General features: G+C 53.8%; 1 protein-coding gene across 1 annotated transcript in view; it reads left to right on the forward strand.

Moving 5' to 3' along the window:
- FASTK (Fas activated serine/threonine kinase) overlaps positions 1–13,949 on the forward strand; it is a 16,184-nt gene continuing 2,235 nt past the window's right edge. Inside the window, exons 1-9 of the mRNA XM_068933879.1 lie at positions 1–128; positions 898–1,510; positions 3,460–3,930; positions 4,551–4,699; positions 4,999–5,215; positions 5,422–5,581; positions 5,927–6,018; positions 6,463–7,096; positions 7,510–7,624. Coding sequence (XP_068789980.1) covers positions 943–1,510; positions 3,460–3,930; positions 4,551–4,699; positions 4,999–5,215; positions 5,422–5,581; positions 5,927–6,018; positions 6,463–7,096; positions 7,510–7,624 — 2,406 coding nt within the window. The 5' untranslated portion in view covers positions 1–128; positions 898–942. The remainder of the gene's footprint in view (positions 129–897; positions 1,511–3,459; positions 3,931–4,550; positions 4,700–4,998; positions 5,216–5,421; positions 5,582–5,926; positions 6,019–6,462; positions 7,097–7,509; positions 7,625–13,949) is intronic.

Raw genomic sequence — 13,949 nt, forward strand, 5'->3', positions numbered from 1 at the left:
TTTGCCGGGGGCGGGGCCGCAGTCTGCCTCGGCCGCGCGGGGGCTGTCGGGAAGATGGCGGACTCGGTGTCCGGGCGGTGCTGAGCGGCCGGGGCGGCGGCGGGTCCCAGCGCGGCCGCGAGCGCCATGTAGGGCCGGGCCGGGGGTCCCGTGGGTGGAGGTCCGAGGGGGCCGGGGGTCCTGGGCTGGGTGGTCTGTGGGGGGCCGGGGGTCCCGGGCTGGGGGGGTCTATGAGGGCCCGGGCTGAGGGGCCCGTGGGGGCTGGGGGTCTCGGGATGTGTGGTCTGTGGGGGCCCGGGCTGAGGGGCCCGTGGGGGCCGGGGGTCTCGGGCTGTGTGGTCTGTGGGGGCCCGGGCTGAGGGGCCCGTGGGGGCTGGGGGTCCCAGGCTGGGTGATCTGTGGGGGCCTGGGCTGAGGGGCGCCTGGGGGCCGGGGGTCTCGGGCTGAGGGGCCTGTGGGGGCCCGGGCTGAGGGGCCTGTGGGGGCCGGGGGTCTCGGGCTGTGGGGTCTGTGGGGGCCGGGGGTCCTGGGGCTGGGGGAATCTGTGCAAGCCAGGGGACCCCACAGTGGGGGGCATCTGTGGGGTCCGGGGGTCCCAGGGCTGGAGGATTGGTGGGGCTGGGGATCCTGCAGCTGGGGAGCCCATGGGGGCTGGGGGGGTCCCATGCTGGGGGAATCTGTGCAAGCCAGGGGACCCCACAGTGGGGGGGCATCTGTGGGGGCTGGGAATCCCCCCAATGGGGGCATCTGTGGGCCCCTGGAGCTGGGGGATCTGTGGGAGCTGGAGGACCTGGGCCCTGGGGAGTCTGTGCTGGCAGGGGTTCTGCCAAGGCACTGTGTCCCTTGCTGGCTCCTGCCCTGCAGCAGCCCCCGCTCACCCTGTTCTCCCTTCCGCAGGGTCTCCCTGTTCTCCGGAGCCTCTCGAGCCGCCCTGCCCTCGCCATGCTGCGCCTGCTGCCATGGCTCCGTGCCCTGACCCGAGAGTGCGTGCGGCCTGGAGTCCTGCAGGGCCTGGCTGCTGGTGACAGGAGTGGGGCCGGGATGTATCCCACCTGCTACTGTGCAGGCAAAGCTAAGCAGCGGGCTGTGCTGCTCCCCCTGGATCCCTACAGCCATGGGCTGTTGCACGCTTTCCCCCCAGACGTCTACAGGACTCGAGGCCATGGCAAGAGGAAGAGCTGGAACTTCATCCACGAGAAGATGAGTTATGACACCTTCTTCACCATGAAGCGCCTGATAGAGCGCTCGCGCAGCGTGGGGGAGGTGTTGCGGTGGGTCACCCAGAACCCCAGCAAAGTGTCTGCCAGCCACTACCCCATTGCCCTGCACAAGCTGGGCCAGCTCTTACAGCAGCAGCAGGGCCAGGCCATCGTGAACGGGGAAAGCCGTGGGCCCAGCCAGATGCTGGAGCAGCCCGAGTTCCAGACGCTCTGTCAGGCTATCATCAGCGGCTGCTCCAAGTTCGATAACTTCAGCATTGTCAACTGTCTGTATGCTGCTGCGGCTCTGGGTGAGTGTGCCGGGCTCACGGCATCTGCGTGCTCAGGGGGTTGTCTGTAGCGGCTGGGGAGTCGGGCAGAGCAGTAGGATACAGGCAGGTGCTTGGGTTTTATGAGTGAAAGGGAAGCTTGCCAGCCCGAATGCAAATGGAGAGGGAAGGATGTGCTGGAGCAGGAGCTGGTATCTGGTTCTGTGTGCGAGTTTGCATGTTAGTGCTGACCTGACGGCACTAAGTTGTGCCCTTTGAAGACAACGGCTCTGTTTGGGTTATGTAGTAGAAAGCAAATTAAGTGAACTGCTCTGATAAAGGCCCAGCTGACTGGAAGGCACAGGATGTCTGCCTGAACGGCTGGGGAAGTACTGCCAGCTCTATATGGTAGAATGCAGGTTAAAGTGTCTTCTTAAAGTCTGTTCTAATCCCTGAAAATTAGCAGATTTAAACACTGAGATGTGAGGTCTCTATTAAGTTCTTTATAAGCAGCGAGTGCTGTTCTTGGACATCCAATATTCAGAAAAAAACGTGCAAGCCGATCTGGACTCTTGTCCACAGCAACAGCGTCTGCTCATTACAGAGCCTTTCTAGTTCTGTAGCCTCCAGCATGAGCAGGGCTGGGAGTGCAGGCGCAGTGTTGTGTTGAGGCTCCCTCATTAATTTGGCTAAGGGTTTCAGAAGGCTCTCTGCATTTTTTTTCCTTTCTGTTTTGAAGGGGATTATGTTCCTTGGTTGCCTGTGACAGCAGGTGACTGGCCTCTCTGACCTGAGCACTTTCTTCCAGGCCTGTGTTCTTATGTTCCACTGCTAACATTTCCTGCCATTGTGTTTGCTTTTTTTTTTTTTTTTTTTTTTTTTTTTTAAAACTGCAGCTGCACACTGGGCCGAGGTCTCCACTGAGCCGTGTACAGAGACACCCAGTCCCTTTCTTGGGTTGATGCAGTAATTCTAGATCCTGCTAAAGCGGGGGAGGAAATAAGTTTATATTTTTCCCCTCTGTCTCACACTATTTTGTGTTTATTGTCACTGAACTCTGCTGACTGTCAAGGCACCTCTCCCCTGAGCCGGGTGCTCCCCAGCCTGCTCTGGTTTGACCTACACTTTGTTCTCTGTGAGTCACCCTTCCCTGCTCTCCATGCTTACCAGCTCATTAATAAAAATCTAACCAGCCTTTTTGAGGTCTTTGTAAGGAACAAAGCAGCTGCTCAGACCAATTCTTCACTTTCTACCTTCTGACTGATTTTTGATTAATGATAAAACAAGGCATCTTACCCCATGCTGCCTTAGTTTCTTTAAAGACCTTTTGGAAATTGAAATCTTGTCAGCTGGATTAGTAGACCAGTAGGCTATCAGGGCCTCATACAGTGTACAGAATGCTTCATGTGTCTTCTGAAAATATCTCTCCTGACATCCGAAGGATGGCCTTTGCCTTTTTTCATAACTGCATTGTGCACGTGGCTGCTCGTCTTTCAGTGACTGAATAATGCATCCAGACTTAGAGGAAAGAATTTTCCCCCAAAGTTGAATTTGAAAATGGGAAAAGAGAAGGTTTTGGAAAGATAAATTGCTGTGATACACAAATGCTTTTTTGTTTCAGAAATACGCCAACATCTTATTTGGTTGTTTTACAAGCAAAACTTTTTTAAAGTACATTTTGAGACATATTGTTCATCTTTGAGAAGTCTTAGACTAAAAAATAAACCTTATTGTTGTCAACAAAGTAAAATGCTTCATCTGTGGTTGGGGGGGTGGGGGAATGATCTCTTTGCATGGCTCCAAATGATTCTTACCATTGTGTTGTTACACTGACTTTCTGTTCTGGCTTTGCCAAATCTGTACTCTTTCCCTTTTTTTTTTTGGTTTGATCACCAGCATGACAAATCTCTGTCTTGTGTCTGAGCTTTGAAGCGTGGTTGTGCCTAGTGAAGACTAGACACAGGCATCCCTAATCTCATCTCCTTTTGCAGGCCTGCCTGGGGAGTCACCGCTGGTGCGAGTGCTGGAGGACGAGTCGCGGAGCCGTCTAGGCCGCTTCAACCAGAAGGACGTCTCCATGGTGTTCAGCAGCGTGATGAGGCTTCACCCATCCAGCCCGCACCCCCTGGTTGAGTCTTGCCTCAGCAGTTTGGAGCGGCACCTGGAAAAGGAACGCCATCCCCAGACCCTCTTTCTGCTCCTCTCCTACTATCGACTCCGTGCGCAGGCGCTGCAGGGGCACCCGGCCTCTGACCAGCAACTGATCAACAACCGCAAGATCCTGCGCCTCGTCAGGCACACCCTGGGGCAAGTGAGTGCCATGCGTGAGCATGAGCTGGCCCTGCTGGATGAGATGCTGGCTCTGTGTGCCCAGGAAGCTAACAACAAGGCCCTGGAGGCCATCTTCAGCTCTCAGCTCTTCTACGAGAACCGTCAGGAGCGATTCATCCGCAGTATGGCAGGTGAGGGCAGGGTCTGCCTGGGCAGCGGTCCAGCCTTGCCAACGAGTGTAAGCCTTTTCCCCATTGCTGGGTGGTGCTTTGGGTTCTGTCCATGCACTTTACAGCCTTTGAGCCTCCTTTTTAGGCCCCAAAGGACATCTGGGTATGTGACAGCAGCAGCTGAGGCCTTGCTGAGCACCAGGGCCTGCAGTTCTAGAAGCTAGAGCAGAAGATGTTTCAGCATTGGGGCCACCCTATCACTGACTTTCGAGCTTACCCCTTCCAGGTGCTGTGAGCCTACCTTGCCTCGAGACTAGGAGCAGGTTGGTTTCAGTGGGTGTTGCTGCAGAGTGGTCCCATGACTGCTCATGGGACACTTGGTGCACTTCTTCCAGCTGCTCTTCAGCTGCGCTTTCTGGGTTCATATGAAAGGAATCTGTCTATCAGAAGCCTCACAGCTTGACAGTTTTTTGGGAAACTTTCTGGGTTTGGGGGGAGATGGTTCCGTTGCCCAGGTCTCGCTACCTTCTTCCTGCCTGTGTTGCCTTTTCTGGCCAGACTGCAGTTGCTTCTGGAAATCTGCCGTCTGGCCAGAGCCAGGCCTTTCTGGCTGATATTGTGCTGTGATTTGCTCTGTGCAGAGTGGCTCCCCAGGAAGGCAGAGAACCTTACTCCCTACACCATGGCCCTCATTGCCAAGTATGTGGCCCGGCACAGGCTGCGTGAGCCACGGCTGCTCGATACCATTGCGAACTTCCTACTGAAACGTGGGGAGCAGCTCGACAGCAAGGTCAGTGTCTTGCCGCAGTCTGCTGGTGGACATTTGGGGCTGCCCCAGTGTCAGGGGAAAGGGCATCCCTTGGGAGTCATCAGGCAGGGGTATCTCAGTGCTGTCACCAGGGACTGGCATGTGTCTTGATCCTTCCAGGGTGAGCGAGGGCCTGTTTCTGTCCAGCTGCTGTGCTCCAGCTGGGGCACACTGTGGTACTCAGAGGCCAAGGGCTAGCTCTGGTGTGGGCTCATGCCTGAGCTGTCATTTGCCTGCTGCCTGCCATGGCCTGGCCTGACTACCTCTCCTTCTGGCTGCAGGTGATCCAGAAGCTGGTGTTTCCCTTCAGCCGCATGAATTATCGCCCATCCAACCACAGCGAGCTCTTCCCCAAGCTGGAGGCCATCCTGGAGCAGAAAGCTGGCAGCTCACCCCTGGCGACTGTCAACATCCTCATGTCCATGTTTCAGCTTAGCCACTTCCCCCAGACTGTCCTGCACCAAGTCTTCTCCCCAGCCTTCATCACCAATGTTATGAGTACGTCGGGCCTGTTCCAGGGTAAACCCATCCATTAAAGCATGGGGGGGGAGGGGGAGGGGGCGGTGGATATTGAAAGCACTGGGCAGAACAGGCTCTTCCTGGGAATGTGGGACCACCTTGCTGGTGGTTAGTTCCACCTGAGAGAGAGCAAGACTGTGGCTGAGCTACCAGGCAGTAGCTAGCTAGCTGTCCTGTCCCTGCAGGTAGTCCCTACGCACTGATCGTGCGCCGCTACCTCTCCCTGCTGGACGCGGCGGTGGAGCTAGAGTTCTGTGATTACAGTGGTCCACGCCTTGACCCGCGCTACCGTGTCCTCATGTTCGAGCACGCCCTGACAGCCGATGAGGCCAACAGGAAGTACAGGTCAGAGGTGGGACAGAGCGGTGCTTTGGGGAGGGGATGATCCCAAAGGAGGATGGTGCCGGGGTAAAGGTCCGTACATGAGGTCCAAAGCCCTCGGTGGAGCAATATGCTGTAGGTGTAGAGTTGTTGGCAGTACCTTTCCTGCTGAATAAGCTGAGGCGTGTCCCCTTCCTTGCCCCGGTACAACAGATCTCAAAGCTAAAGGGCCTTCTCATTTCTAACTCCTAGAAGCCTTCATGTCTCTGCGCAGATGTGCTCAGTGGGAGAATGCAGGTTGGCAGTGCTTGAGGGGACAGATTGGAAGTCCTTCCTAGTACGTCTTCTGATTCTTCTTTTTCTTCTCAGTTACAAGGGGCTCGTGGCTGAGGCCCTGCGGCAGCTGGTGGGAGAAGAATGCTATCGGCAGGATGAGGTGCTGCCCCCAGGATACTGCACAGGTAGCCTGGCTGGGCACCCAGTTTTGGGACAGGGCCTTGGCCCCGGGGGAGGGGGCTGCCAGTTTGGGTTAGTGAGGGAGCTCTGGGGAGAAAAGGAAGGAAGGGCCGCTACTGCCTGGCAGCTTGGGGGAGGCCTGTGGATGGGAGGCTTTTCATGGCAGGACTAGGTTTGGCTGCTCTGTCACTGCCTTTGCAATGCCTTTCCCCGGCACTGGAGACCAAGTTCCCTGAGTCAGCCCCTCAACTGCAGGAGAGGCTCAGCTTGGCATGCGCAGTGTGGGGATTTCCTCCTTGGCACTTGTCATCTGCTGGCTTGGCTGGCACAGCGTTTCCTGCTCCAGGGCATGTCCTGTCCCCAAATCCATGCTCTCTTCAGCCTGGCAGCAGTGTCTCGTCAGTGGGGGGTCCTGGGGCCCTGTGCTGATCCATGTTCTCTCTCTGCAGACTTCCTGCTGTGGATTAACCGCTCAGGCACTGTGCTGCCTCTCTCCCGTGTCCCTGCAGCTTCCAAGGCTCCCTCTGCCCACACTACAACATCCCCTGCTGCTATTTCCTTGCGTTCTAGCGTCCTGGCCCTCACCTCGGACTTGCAGGACTTTGCCCCATTTGCTCCAGAGACACCAAGCAGCCCCTCAGGCTCCCGGGAGAACAATCTTGCTGGGCGCTTCCTGCCTACACTTTGCCCTGCCCCGGGGGGTCCCTGCTACCAGCCCCCCTCGGACTATTACTGCAGTCTGAGCAAAGAGTCTTCCCTGGAGAGCCAGGGCAGCTCTACGTTAAGCAGCCCTTCCGAGTGCCTCTCTACACAGCCTGCTGGCACCCCTGACTGCTCCCCAAGGGGCACTTCCACAGCCACCCTCTTCCAGTTCCCCATCAGCAAGATTCTGGAGGAGGAAGAGGCTACAACTGGCTGCCCTGGGCATGATCATAACTGCTTCCAGGGGGAGCAAGCCCAGGAGGAACCAGAGGAAAGGAGTCCGCCCCCCACCGAGGAAACCTGCCCTCCACCCTCTCCGTGCCGGCCCAGCCCCAAGAGAGGGCCAGGAGATGGGCCGCAGGGAGCTGAAGAGATTCAGAGGTACTGAGCAGAACAGATCTGTGTCCCCACTCCCTTCCAGCAGGACAGCCACCCCAGACCCACACCAGCGCTGGCTTCAGCTCCTGCCCTCACTGACAGTCGGCCCCAGCCCCCTCGTGCCCTACGGCTGTCAGGTACCCAGAGACAGCACTGTCTGTGCTGTGGAGACCCCTTTCCTTGACCAACCCTCAGGCACTGTGGTGGTGCAGCATGTCCCAGACAGGATATTGCTGCCCCTGCTACCCACTGGGGGTGGGGAGGCAGGCAGGGGTAGTGCTGCCCTTCATCTGCTTCTGTCCATTTGTGATTCTGGGGAGCCAGGCGTGGGTAAAGTTGCTGCCGGTCCTCTTTTGTCTGCAGAGTGTCTAACGTGGGGTAATGCTGCCCTCCTCCCCCTGCTCTGTCCTCTGCAGGGTGGTGCTGTCAGTCAATGACAAATGGCATTACTGCCAGAACTCCGACATACTGGTGGGCTCACGAGCCATGAGGGACAGACACTTGCGACTGCTGGGCTACTGTCTGGTTCAGGTAAGTGGCTGGGCTGCTCCGTTCCTCTCCTTTCCTTGAGTGTGAGTTGCCCTGAGTGCCTAGAAGCATGAGGCTGGGCCAAGCAAGATTGTTTACAGACTGGAGAGCTGGAATCCCAGCTGTAAACACTCTCTGAATCAGGAACTGTCTTTCCACACTTGCTTCTTGTTAAGAGAATTAGTGACTCATTCTCCCTGCTCCTTTTTGCCCTCCCCCACTGCAAGATTTGTCCTGTGGCTCTGATGGCAGTACCAGCCCTGGTGACATGGTGGAAAGCATGTGCCTTAGCCTCTTCTATTCAGAGGGACAGCCCATCCTGTCACTGTCCCCTGTTCCTGCAAGAATCCTGTCCTACCGGTCTGTCACTTGAAGTTGAGGCCTCAGCCATATGCTGGACAGGGTTAAAAGAAGGTTAATCTAGCTTATCCTTGTCCATAACAAAATGATAACAATTGTAGTGTTAGCTACAGGACCTCAGGGTGGAAATCAAATGAAGTCATTGCTTGTCTCTCTTGAGCTGTAGGCCTAGCTGTTGGTTCTGGAGTCTTTCTCTGGTTTTTCACAGCTTCTGGTGCTGTGGGTAGACCTGAGTTGAACCTCCTTTTTGAAGTCTGTTTGGGAGTCCTGGCCTCTTTGGTTACAGCCTCTGGCTGTTCTGTGGCAACAGCTGTAGGATGGAGAATCCTCAAGACTTTCACTGTTACCTTCACAATTGTTTTCAGATGTCCTCAGAAACTTCAGATTTTACTTCAAAGTGTTCAGCTTCTGCAGTGCTATTCATGAGATGACTTTTAGCTTGAGGATAGATCTTCCTGAAGAAAACAGAACTCAGAAATGCAGGCCTTTTATCCCTGTTAAGTGACCTCTTAAGAGGTCACTTGAATTACAGTCAGAGATCTACCAAGTAGTCCCATAAACCACATGCCTTAAGGCTTCTTACCTCCCCTGTTGCAGATGGTACTGTGTGCCAACACGAACGTCCTCCTAATTTCATAATAATTTGCAGCTTGCATAGTTCGGAAGTCCTTGTTTATACCTAGCTTTTGGCAGTCCCGTGACTTGAATGCTATTGTGGTATTTCCTTGGAGATTCTGAATTACAGAGTAATGGAAGAGGATCAGCTCTCTTACTAAGTGTATCCTGGTTTGCCCTTATGTTAGATTTTAGGATGGGGCTACCACAGGCATACCCTGTCTCCAGAGAGCAGTGGGGATGACCAGTTCTGTTACGTGGAGGAGGGTTGTCCAGTACCTGCAGTCAGATTCAAGGCCAGTGTTTATAGGCTGTAGTTATATGTCTGTGTGTTAGGAATGCCCTGAGCTGAGTGGGACACTTGAGAGAGCTGTCTGCATTCCCGCCCTTAATGCTGCTTCCTCTAAGAGTGGAGGGTAAGGATTGCTCTGCGTGGCGCTATCTTGAGCTGCCCTTGTTTTCTCGCCCTGTTCCCAGTACATACATGCATCAGCCAGGAAATACACTGGTCCCCCATCAGGCCCGCCAGCTGGATATGGTTGTGCCCCTTTCTCTCTTGAGCTGGCTCTGGTAACCATTACTGCTCATGTCCGCACACCTAGCGTGGGTTAGTGCTGCTGTGTGAGGCTGAGGCTACTGACTGGTAGAAGATAGCGTAATGGAGGCTTTGAGGAGAAAGATGGAACGGGCAATGACTGAAGGGTGTAGGCAAGCAAGAACGTGCTCTTGCTCCCAGTGTGCGCGGGATCGGGCACTCTATCTGGCAATAAGTGATTAGGCTTCTGGGTCCCCACGTGACAGAGGCAACAGGAGCAATTTTCACCACTCAGTGTGCCAGAGCTGCTGTTCCTGAGTGTTCACACACTGGTATGCAGCTGTGAGTTGGGTTAACTTGCTTGCAGTGTGTAAGAACAGCCGCTGTGGTCCCATCCCATGTGTCCTGTTTCCAACAATAGCCAGTGGCAGATTCTTAGAAAATGAGTAGGAAGTAAATCGTAGATGGCATGAATAGTTCAAGAACTGCTGCGCCAGAGCTTGTCTGGAGAGTTGTGCGTAACAGCCACTGATGGACCACTTCCTCGTGAGCATTTTATTGCTTTTTGAACCCGTTCATTCTTCCACCTCTGCAGAGTCCTGTGCCAAGAAGCTCCATACAGTACTGTATGCAACAAGTTCTTTTTGTTTTTGGACGTGCTGTCTGGTCGTTTGATGTGGTACTCCCAAGTCTTGTATTATAAGGGAGTGAACTACAGTTCTGTGGTCATCTTTCAGACAAAGAATCCTAAACAGTTTTGTTCCTTCCTGAGTTGAGGCTGCTTCACAGCTTGGTTGTTCTTCTTGCTTTGCTAGTTTGAGGTTCGCTTCCTCTACTTCTAACACCCTTAGAAAACCACAAAACAGTTGAGGTTGGAGGGGACTCCTGAAGATCATCTAGTCCAACCCCCTTGCTCAAAGCAGGGTCAACTAGAGCAGGTTGCTCAGGACCAGGCCCAGTCAAATTCTGAATATCTCCAAGGATGGAAATAGGTTGCTCTCTGGACAGCCTGTTCCAGTGTTTGACTACCCTCACAATAAAAAAGATTTTTCTTATATTAAAAACTTTTTTTCTTCTGTTTAAATGAGATTTCCTGTATTTCAGGTTTGTCTCTGTTGCCTCATGTCCTGTCACTGGGTACCACTAAGAGTCTGGCTGTTTTCTTTACTCCCTCCCATTGGGCGTTTATACACGTAAATAAGATTCCTTTCCCTCTCCCACCCCGCACGAGCCTTCTCTTCTCCAGGCTGAACAGTCCCAGATCTCTCAACCTCTTCTCATATGACAGATGCAACAAGCCCTTAATCATCTTTGTGGCCCTGCGCTGGACTCGCTCCAGTAAATCCGTGTCTGTCTTGTACTGGGAAGCCCAGCAGTGGACACAGCACTCCAAATATGGCCTCACCGCTGCTGAGTAGAGGCGAAGGATCACCTCCCTCAACCTCTTCCTAATGCAGCCAAGGATGCTGTTGGCCACCTTTGCCGTGAGGGCTCATTGCTGGCTTGCGTTCAACAGAAGTTCACCTTTCTTGCAGAGCTGATTTCCAGCCAGTCGACTCCCAGCCTGTTCTGCTGCGTGGGGTTATTCCTCCCTAGGTGTACAGGCCTTGGCATTTTCCTGCCTGTGGGCCCATTTCTCCAGCCTGTTGAGGTCCTTCTGAATGACAGCACAAACATCTGATGTTCTTCCCAATTTTGTACCATCTGCAAACTTGCTGAGGGTGCACTCAGTCCCATCATCCAGGTCATTCCTGAAGACATTAAATATTGGCCCCAGCATTGACTCCAGGGTACATCAGTAGTGACTTGCTTCTAGCTGGACATCGTGCCACTGGTCACAACGCTTTGAGCCCAGGAGTTCGGCCCTCCTTTTATTTAAGACCTTCTCTTGTTGGCTGGTGCATTGCCTTATGTCCGCTTGATCAGCGCTGGACTGTCTGTTGTGCCTGGCCCATTGCTAAGCTGGCTGAGTATGTCCGTGTGACTGTGTGCCAGGTCCCTGCCTCCCCTTGGATGCTGTTGATCTGGTAGCAGCAGCACCTGTGGATTTGTTACTGACTCTAAGCAAGATTTCCTTCCAAGAGATCCTATTCTTTCCATGCTGTAGTGAGTAGGGGCTGCCTATGATAACTGTGAAGTACATTGACAGGTCTTGATCTACTCAAACCCTTCTCGTCGTCTTTCTCCAGTTGGATTCTGTTGGTTAGACCCTTTTGTTACTACTGTCTTTGTGGCAGGAGGTGGGAGTGCCGTTACAGGATCACCTGGCACAGACACTCTGCTTTGCAGGGAGAGAAACTGCCCACAGATATTCTGGCTCTTAACCTTCTCCAAGGCAGGCTGCTGCTTCCTTTTCCTGGTGATCCTGACCTTTTGTGGACAGCCCTTTTCCCCTTGGAGATTTCTAGGTAAGGACCCATTTCTTCCCTCCCAGAATGCTGTCCTGAACAACAGCCGGATGTGATAGTCCCACAAACCCTATTCTGTCTCTGGCGCTCCTCAGTTCCACGCTCTCTGGTTGAAGGAGCTTTCTGTTTTGTTAATTCTTTTGTGGTATCAGAAGACTAGGCCAGCTGGGGAGGCAGAACCCGTGGAGCGAGGCAGTGAGGAAGAGAGTATGAAGCAATGAAAGAAGATGGCTCCTTACAACAACTCCCAAAACCTTTGATTCAGACCCATTGCAGCCAGAGGACTTGGTTCCTTCTCCCCAGGTGAAGTTAGCAGCCACCTTTACCCTTGGCCTGTGTGGGACTGCCAAAGAGAACAGCTCATATCTGCAGCATGTTTGCTGCGTGCGGAGGCAGTGTGCGGTTTGTCTGTGTTTCTCATCCCACCTGCAGATCTGTGATAGCAGCAAACAAGTCCTGGACCCTGTATAGTACCCATGTCAGGATCCAGCCTTACCGAGAGGTCCCACCAGGGAGTGTTTCTACTTCTGCCCATTCTCCTTTGTGTTCCTCCATACAATCTGCACAACTACTGGAACTGTTGGGAACCAGCCTGAAGGATGAAAATGCCCAGTTTGTTCTGCTGGGCCAAAAGTTTGTGTTCTTTGTCTTTGCATCTGTATCGAGTTTCCCCGCCCCATCCCTTCACGACACCTACTGTTAGGTCTGTTCCTCAAAGAGGTGGTGAGAACAGGCTTCCTCCTTTGAAGGCAAACTCCTGTGTGTCATGATCTGCAGCTCCTGAGGGATGGCAGTGGCCTCTCCAAGCAGCTTTAGATGCTTCTGATATAGTAGACTGATCCCTTGCCATGCATGGAGCACTTCCTGGCTAACAGCTCTCCTGCAGAAGTTCTGGCTCCTTTCAGACCCCTCCAGAAGGCCAGGCTCCAGTCCTGCTTTGAGGAGTTGTCCTCAGAAACACAGCACTCCAGGGCCTGCTCAAATCTTCTGGTATCCATGAATGGTAGAGGGCTGCACTGGAAGCACAGAGCTTCCCTTGCTGCATTGCTGAGTTGTGTGTCACTTCCTTACAGAAGGGCCCTGCTTTCCCTGCAGCATCCCGGGCACCATCTCTCAGACCAGCTTGAGGACCGTGTGCTAAGTATGTTCCAGTAGTTGAGAGCTGGTCCTCTCTGCCATGGGAGCTGGAAATGGGAGCTGAAGTTGACAGCCAAGAACTTGTCTGTGTGGATCCAGCTCTTATGCTGTGTTGCTGCTTCTCTCAGCAGCAGGATCTCCAAGCCTGAGAGGCTATCTTGCCTTTCCTTATTCCCAGAGGGAAGAAGGAGGACTCCTCTCTTGTGTCTGACTGGCAAGAAGCACAAATGGTTGGACTGCGGTCAGGGTGAAAGCACAGATCATGTTACTGCAGTGTGATTAGACGTTTCGTGTGCTGCCAGATAGGACTGAAGCATGGGTTACCCCCTCTCCTGCTTCATGAGCAATGGTGGCACCTTCTGGAGTATTGAACTGTGCCTGATGCTGACGTGGAGATAACACTGGTGGGAGCTAGAGCCTCTTGTTCTTGTCCTTCTGGAGCCATTCCCAGAGGACTACTGGAGTAAAGATTCACTTGGTTCCCCAGATCTTTGTTGCTGCTCTCAGCCCAGCCTAGTTCTGGGATGAGTACACTTCTGCACAACTGCATGTGTAGAGCAGAGCAAGGCCTGTTGCTACAAGTTCACAACCCCTAGGTCAGAAAGTCCCTGAACTGCCAACAGAGAGAGCAGGTGTTTTTAGGGAAGTGTCTGCCCTAGTCTTGTCCACAGACGGTGGCTGGGTAATTAAGGAAGAGACAAGATAGGGGCCAAGGCGGACCTCTGGCCTGACCCTATGTGGCTGTGTCTGTTCTTAGGGTCTGGATGGCTAAAGGCTCACAGGCCTTCACTAGTGCTGGCAAGAGCACATTGGGCAGCAGGAGGCAAGTGGATATGTTCAGCATCATGTTGTACTTGCTCTTCTAGATACACAGATCAAACTTGGCTCTGTAGGCCTAAGTCCAAAGGGCTACTGAGAGGAGGTGGAAGCCCCAGAACCAATTCTCTGGGAGGCAGGGGGCAGAAAGGAATGTGCGTCCCTTTTTGTGAGTCCTACTGCTCTCCTTTTGCAGACCACTTAAAATAAAGTGTGAGGGAAGAAATGGTTACCTGGTCTCAGCTCACAGCTGTAGCCCTTTCTTCTGTGGGAGACAGCAGAGTGGGAGGCTGACTGGTGCTGTGGCTGGCTCCATGCACTGCCCGTTCACAGGAACGGTGTCAGACCATCCCATCTGCTGGAGAGAGCCTGCAGCAGCTGAGCCAAAGTGCTGGGCTGTACTCCTCTGCTGTCTCTCTCCAGTCTACTGAGCAAAGGACCTAATGGCTATTCCTTC

Source organism: Struthio camelus, chromosome 2 (assembly GCF_040807025.1).
Source record: "Struthio camelus isolate bStrCam1 chromosome 2, bStrCam1.hap1, whole genome shotgun sequence".
Classification (NCBI taxonomy): domain Eukaryota; kingdom Metazoa; phylum Chordata; class Aves; order Struthioniformes; family Struthionidae; genus Struthio; species Struthio camelus.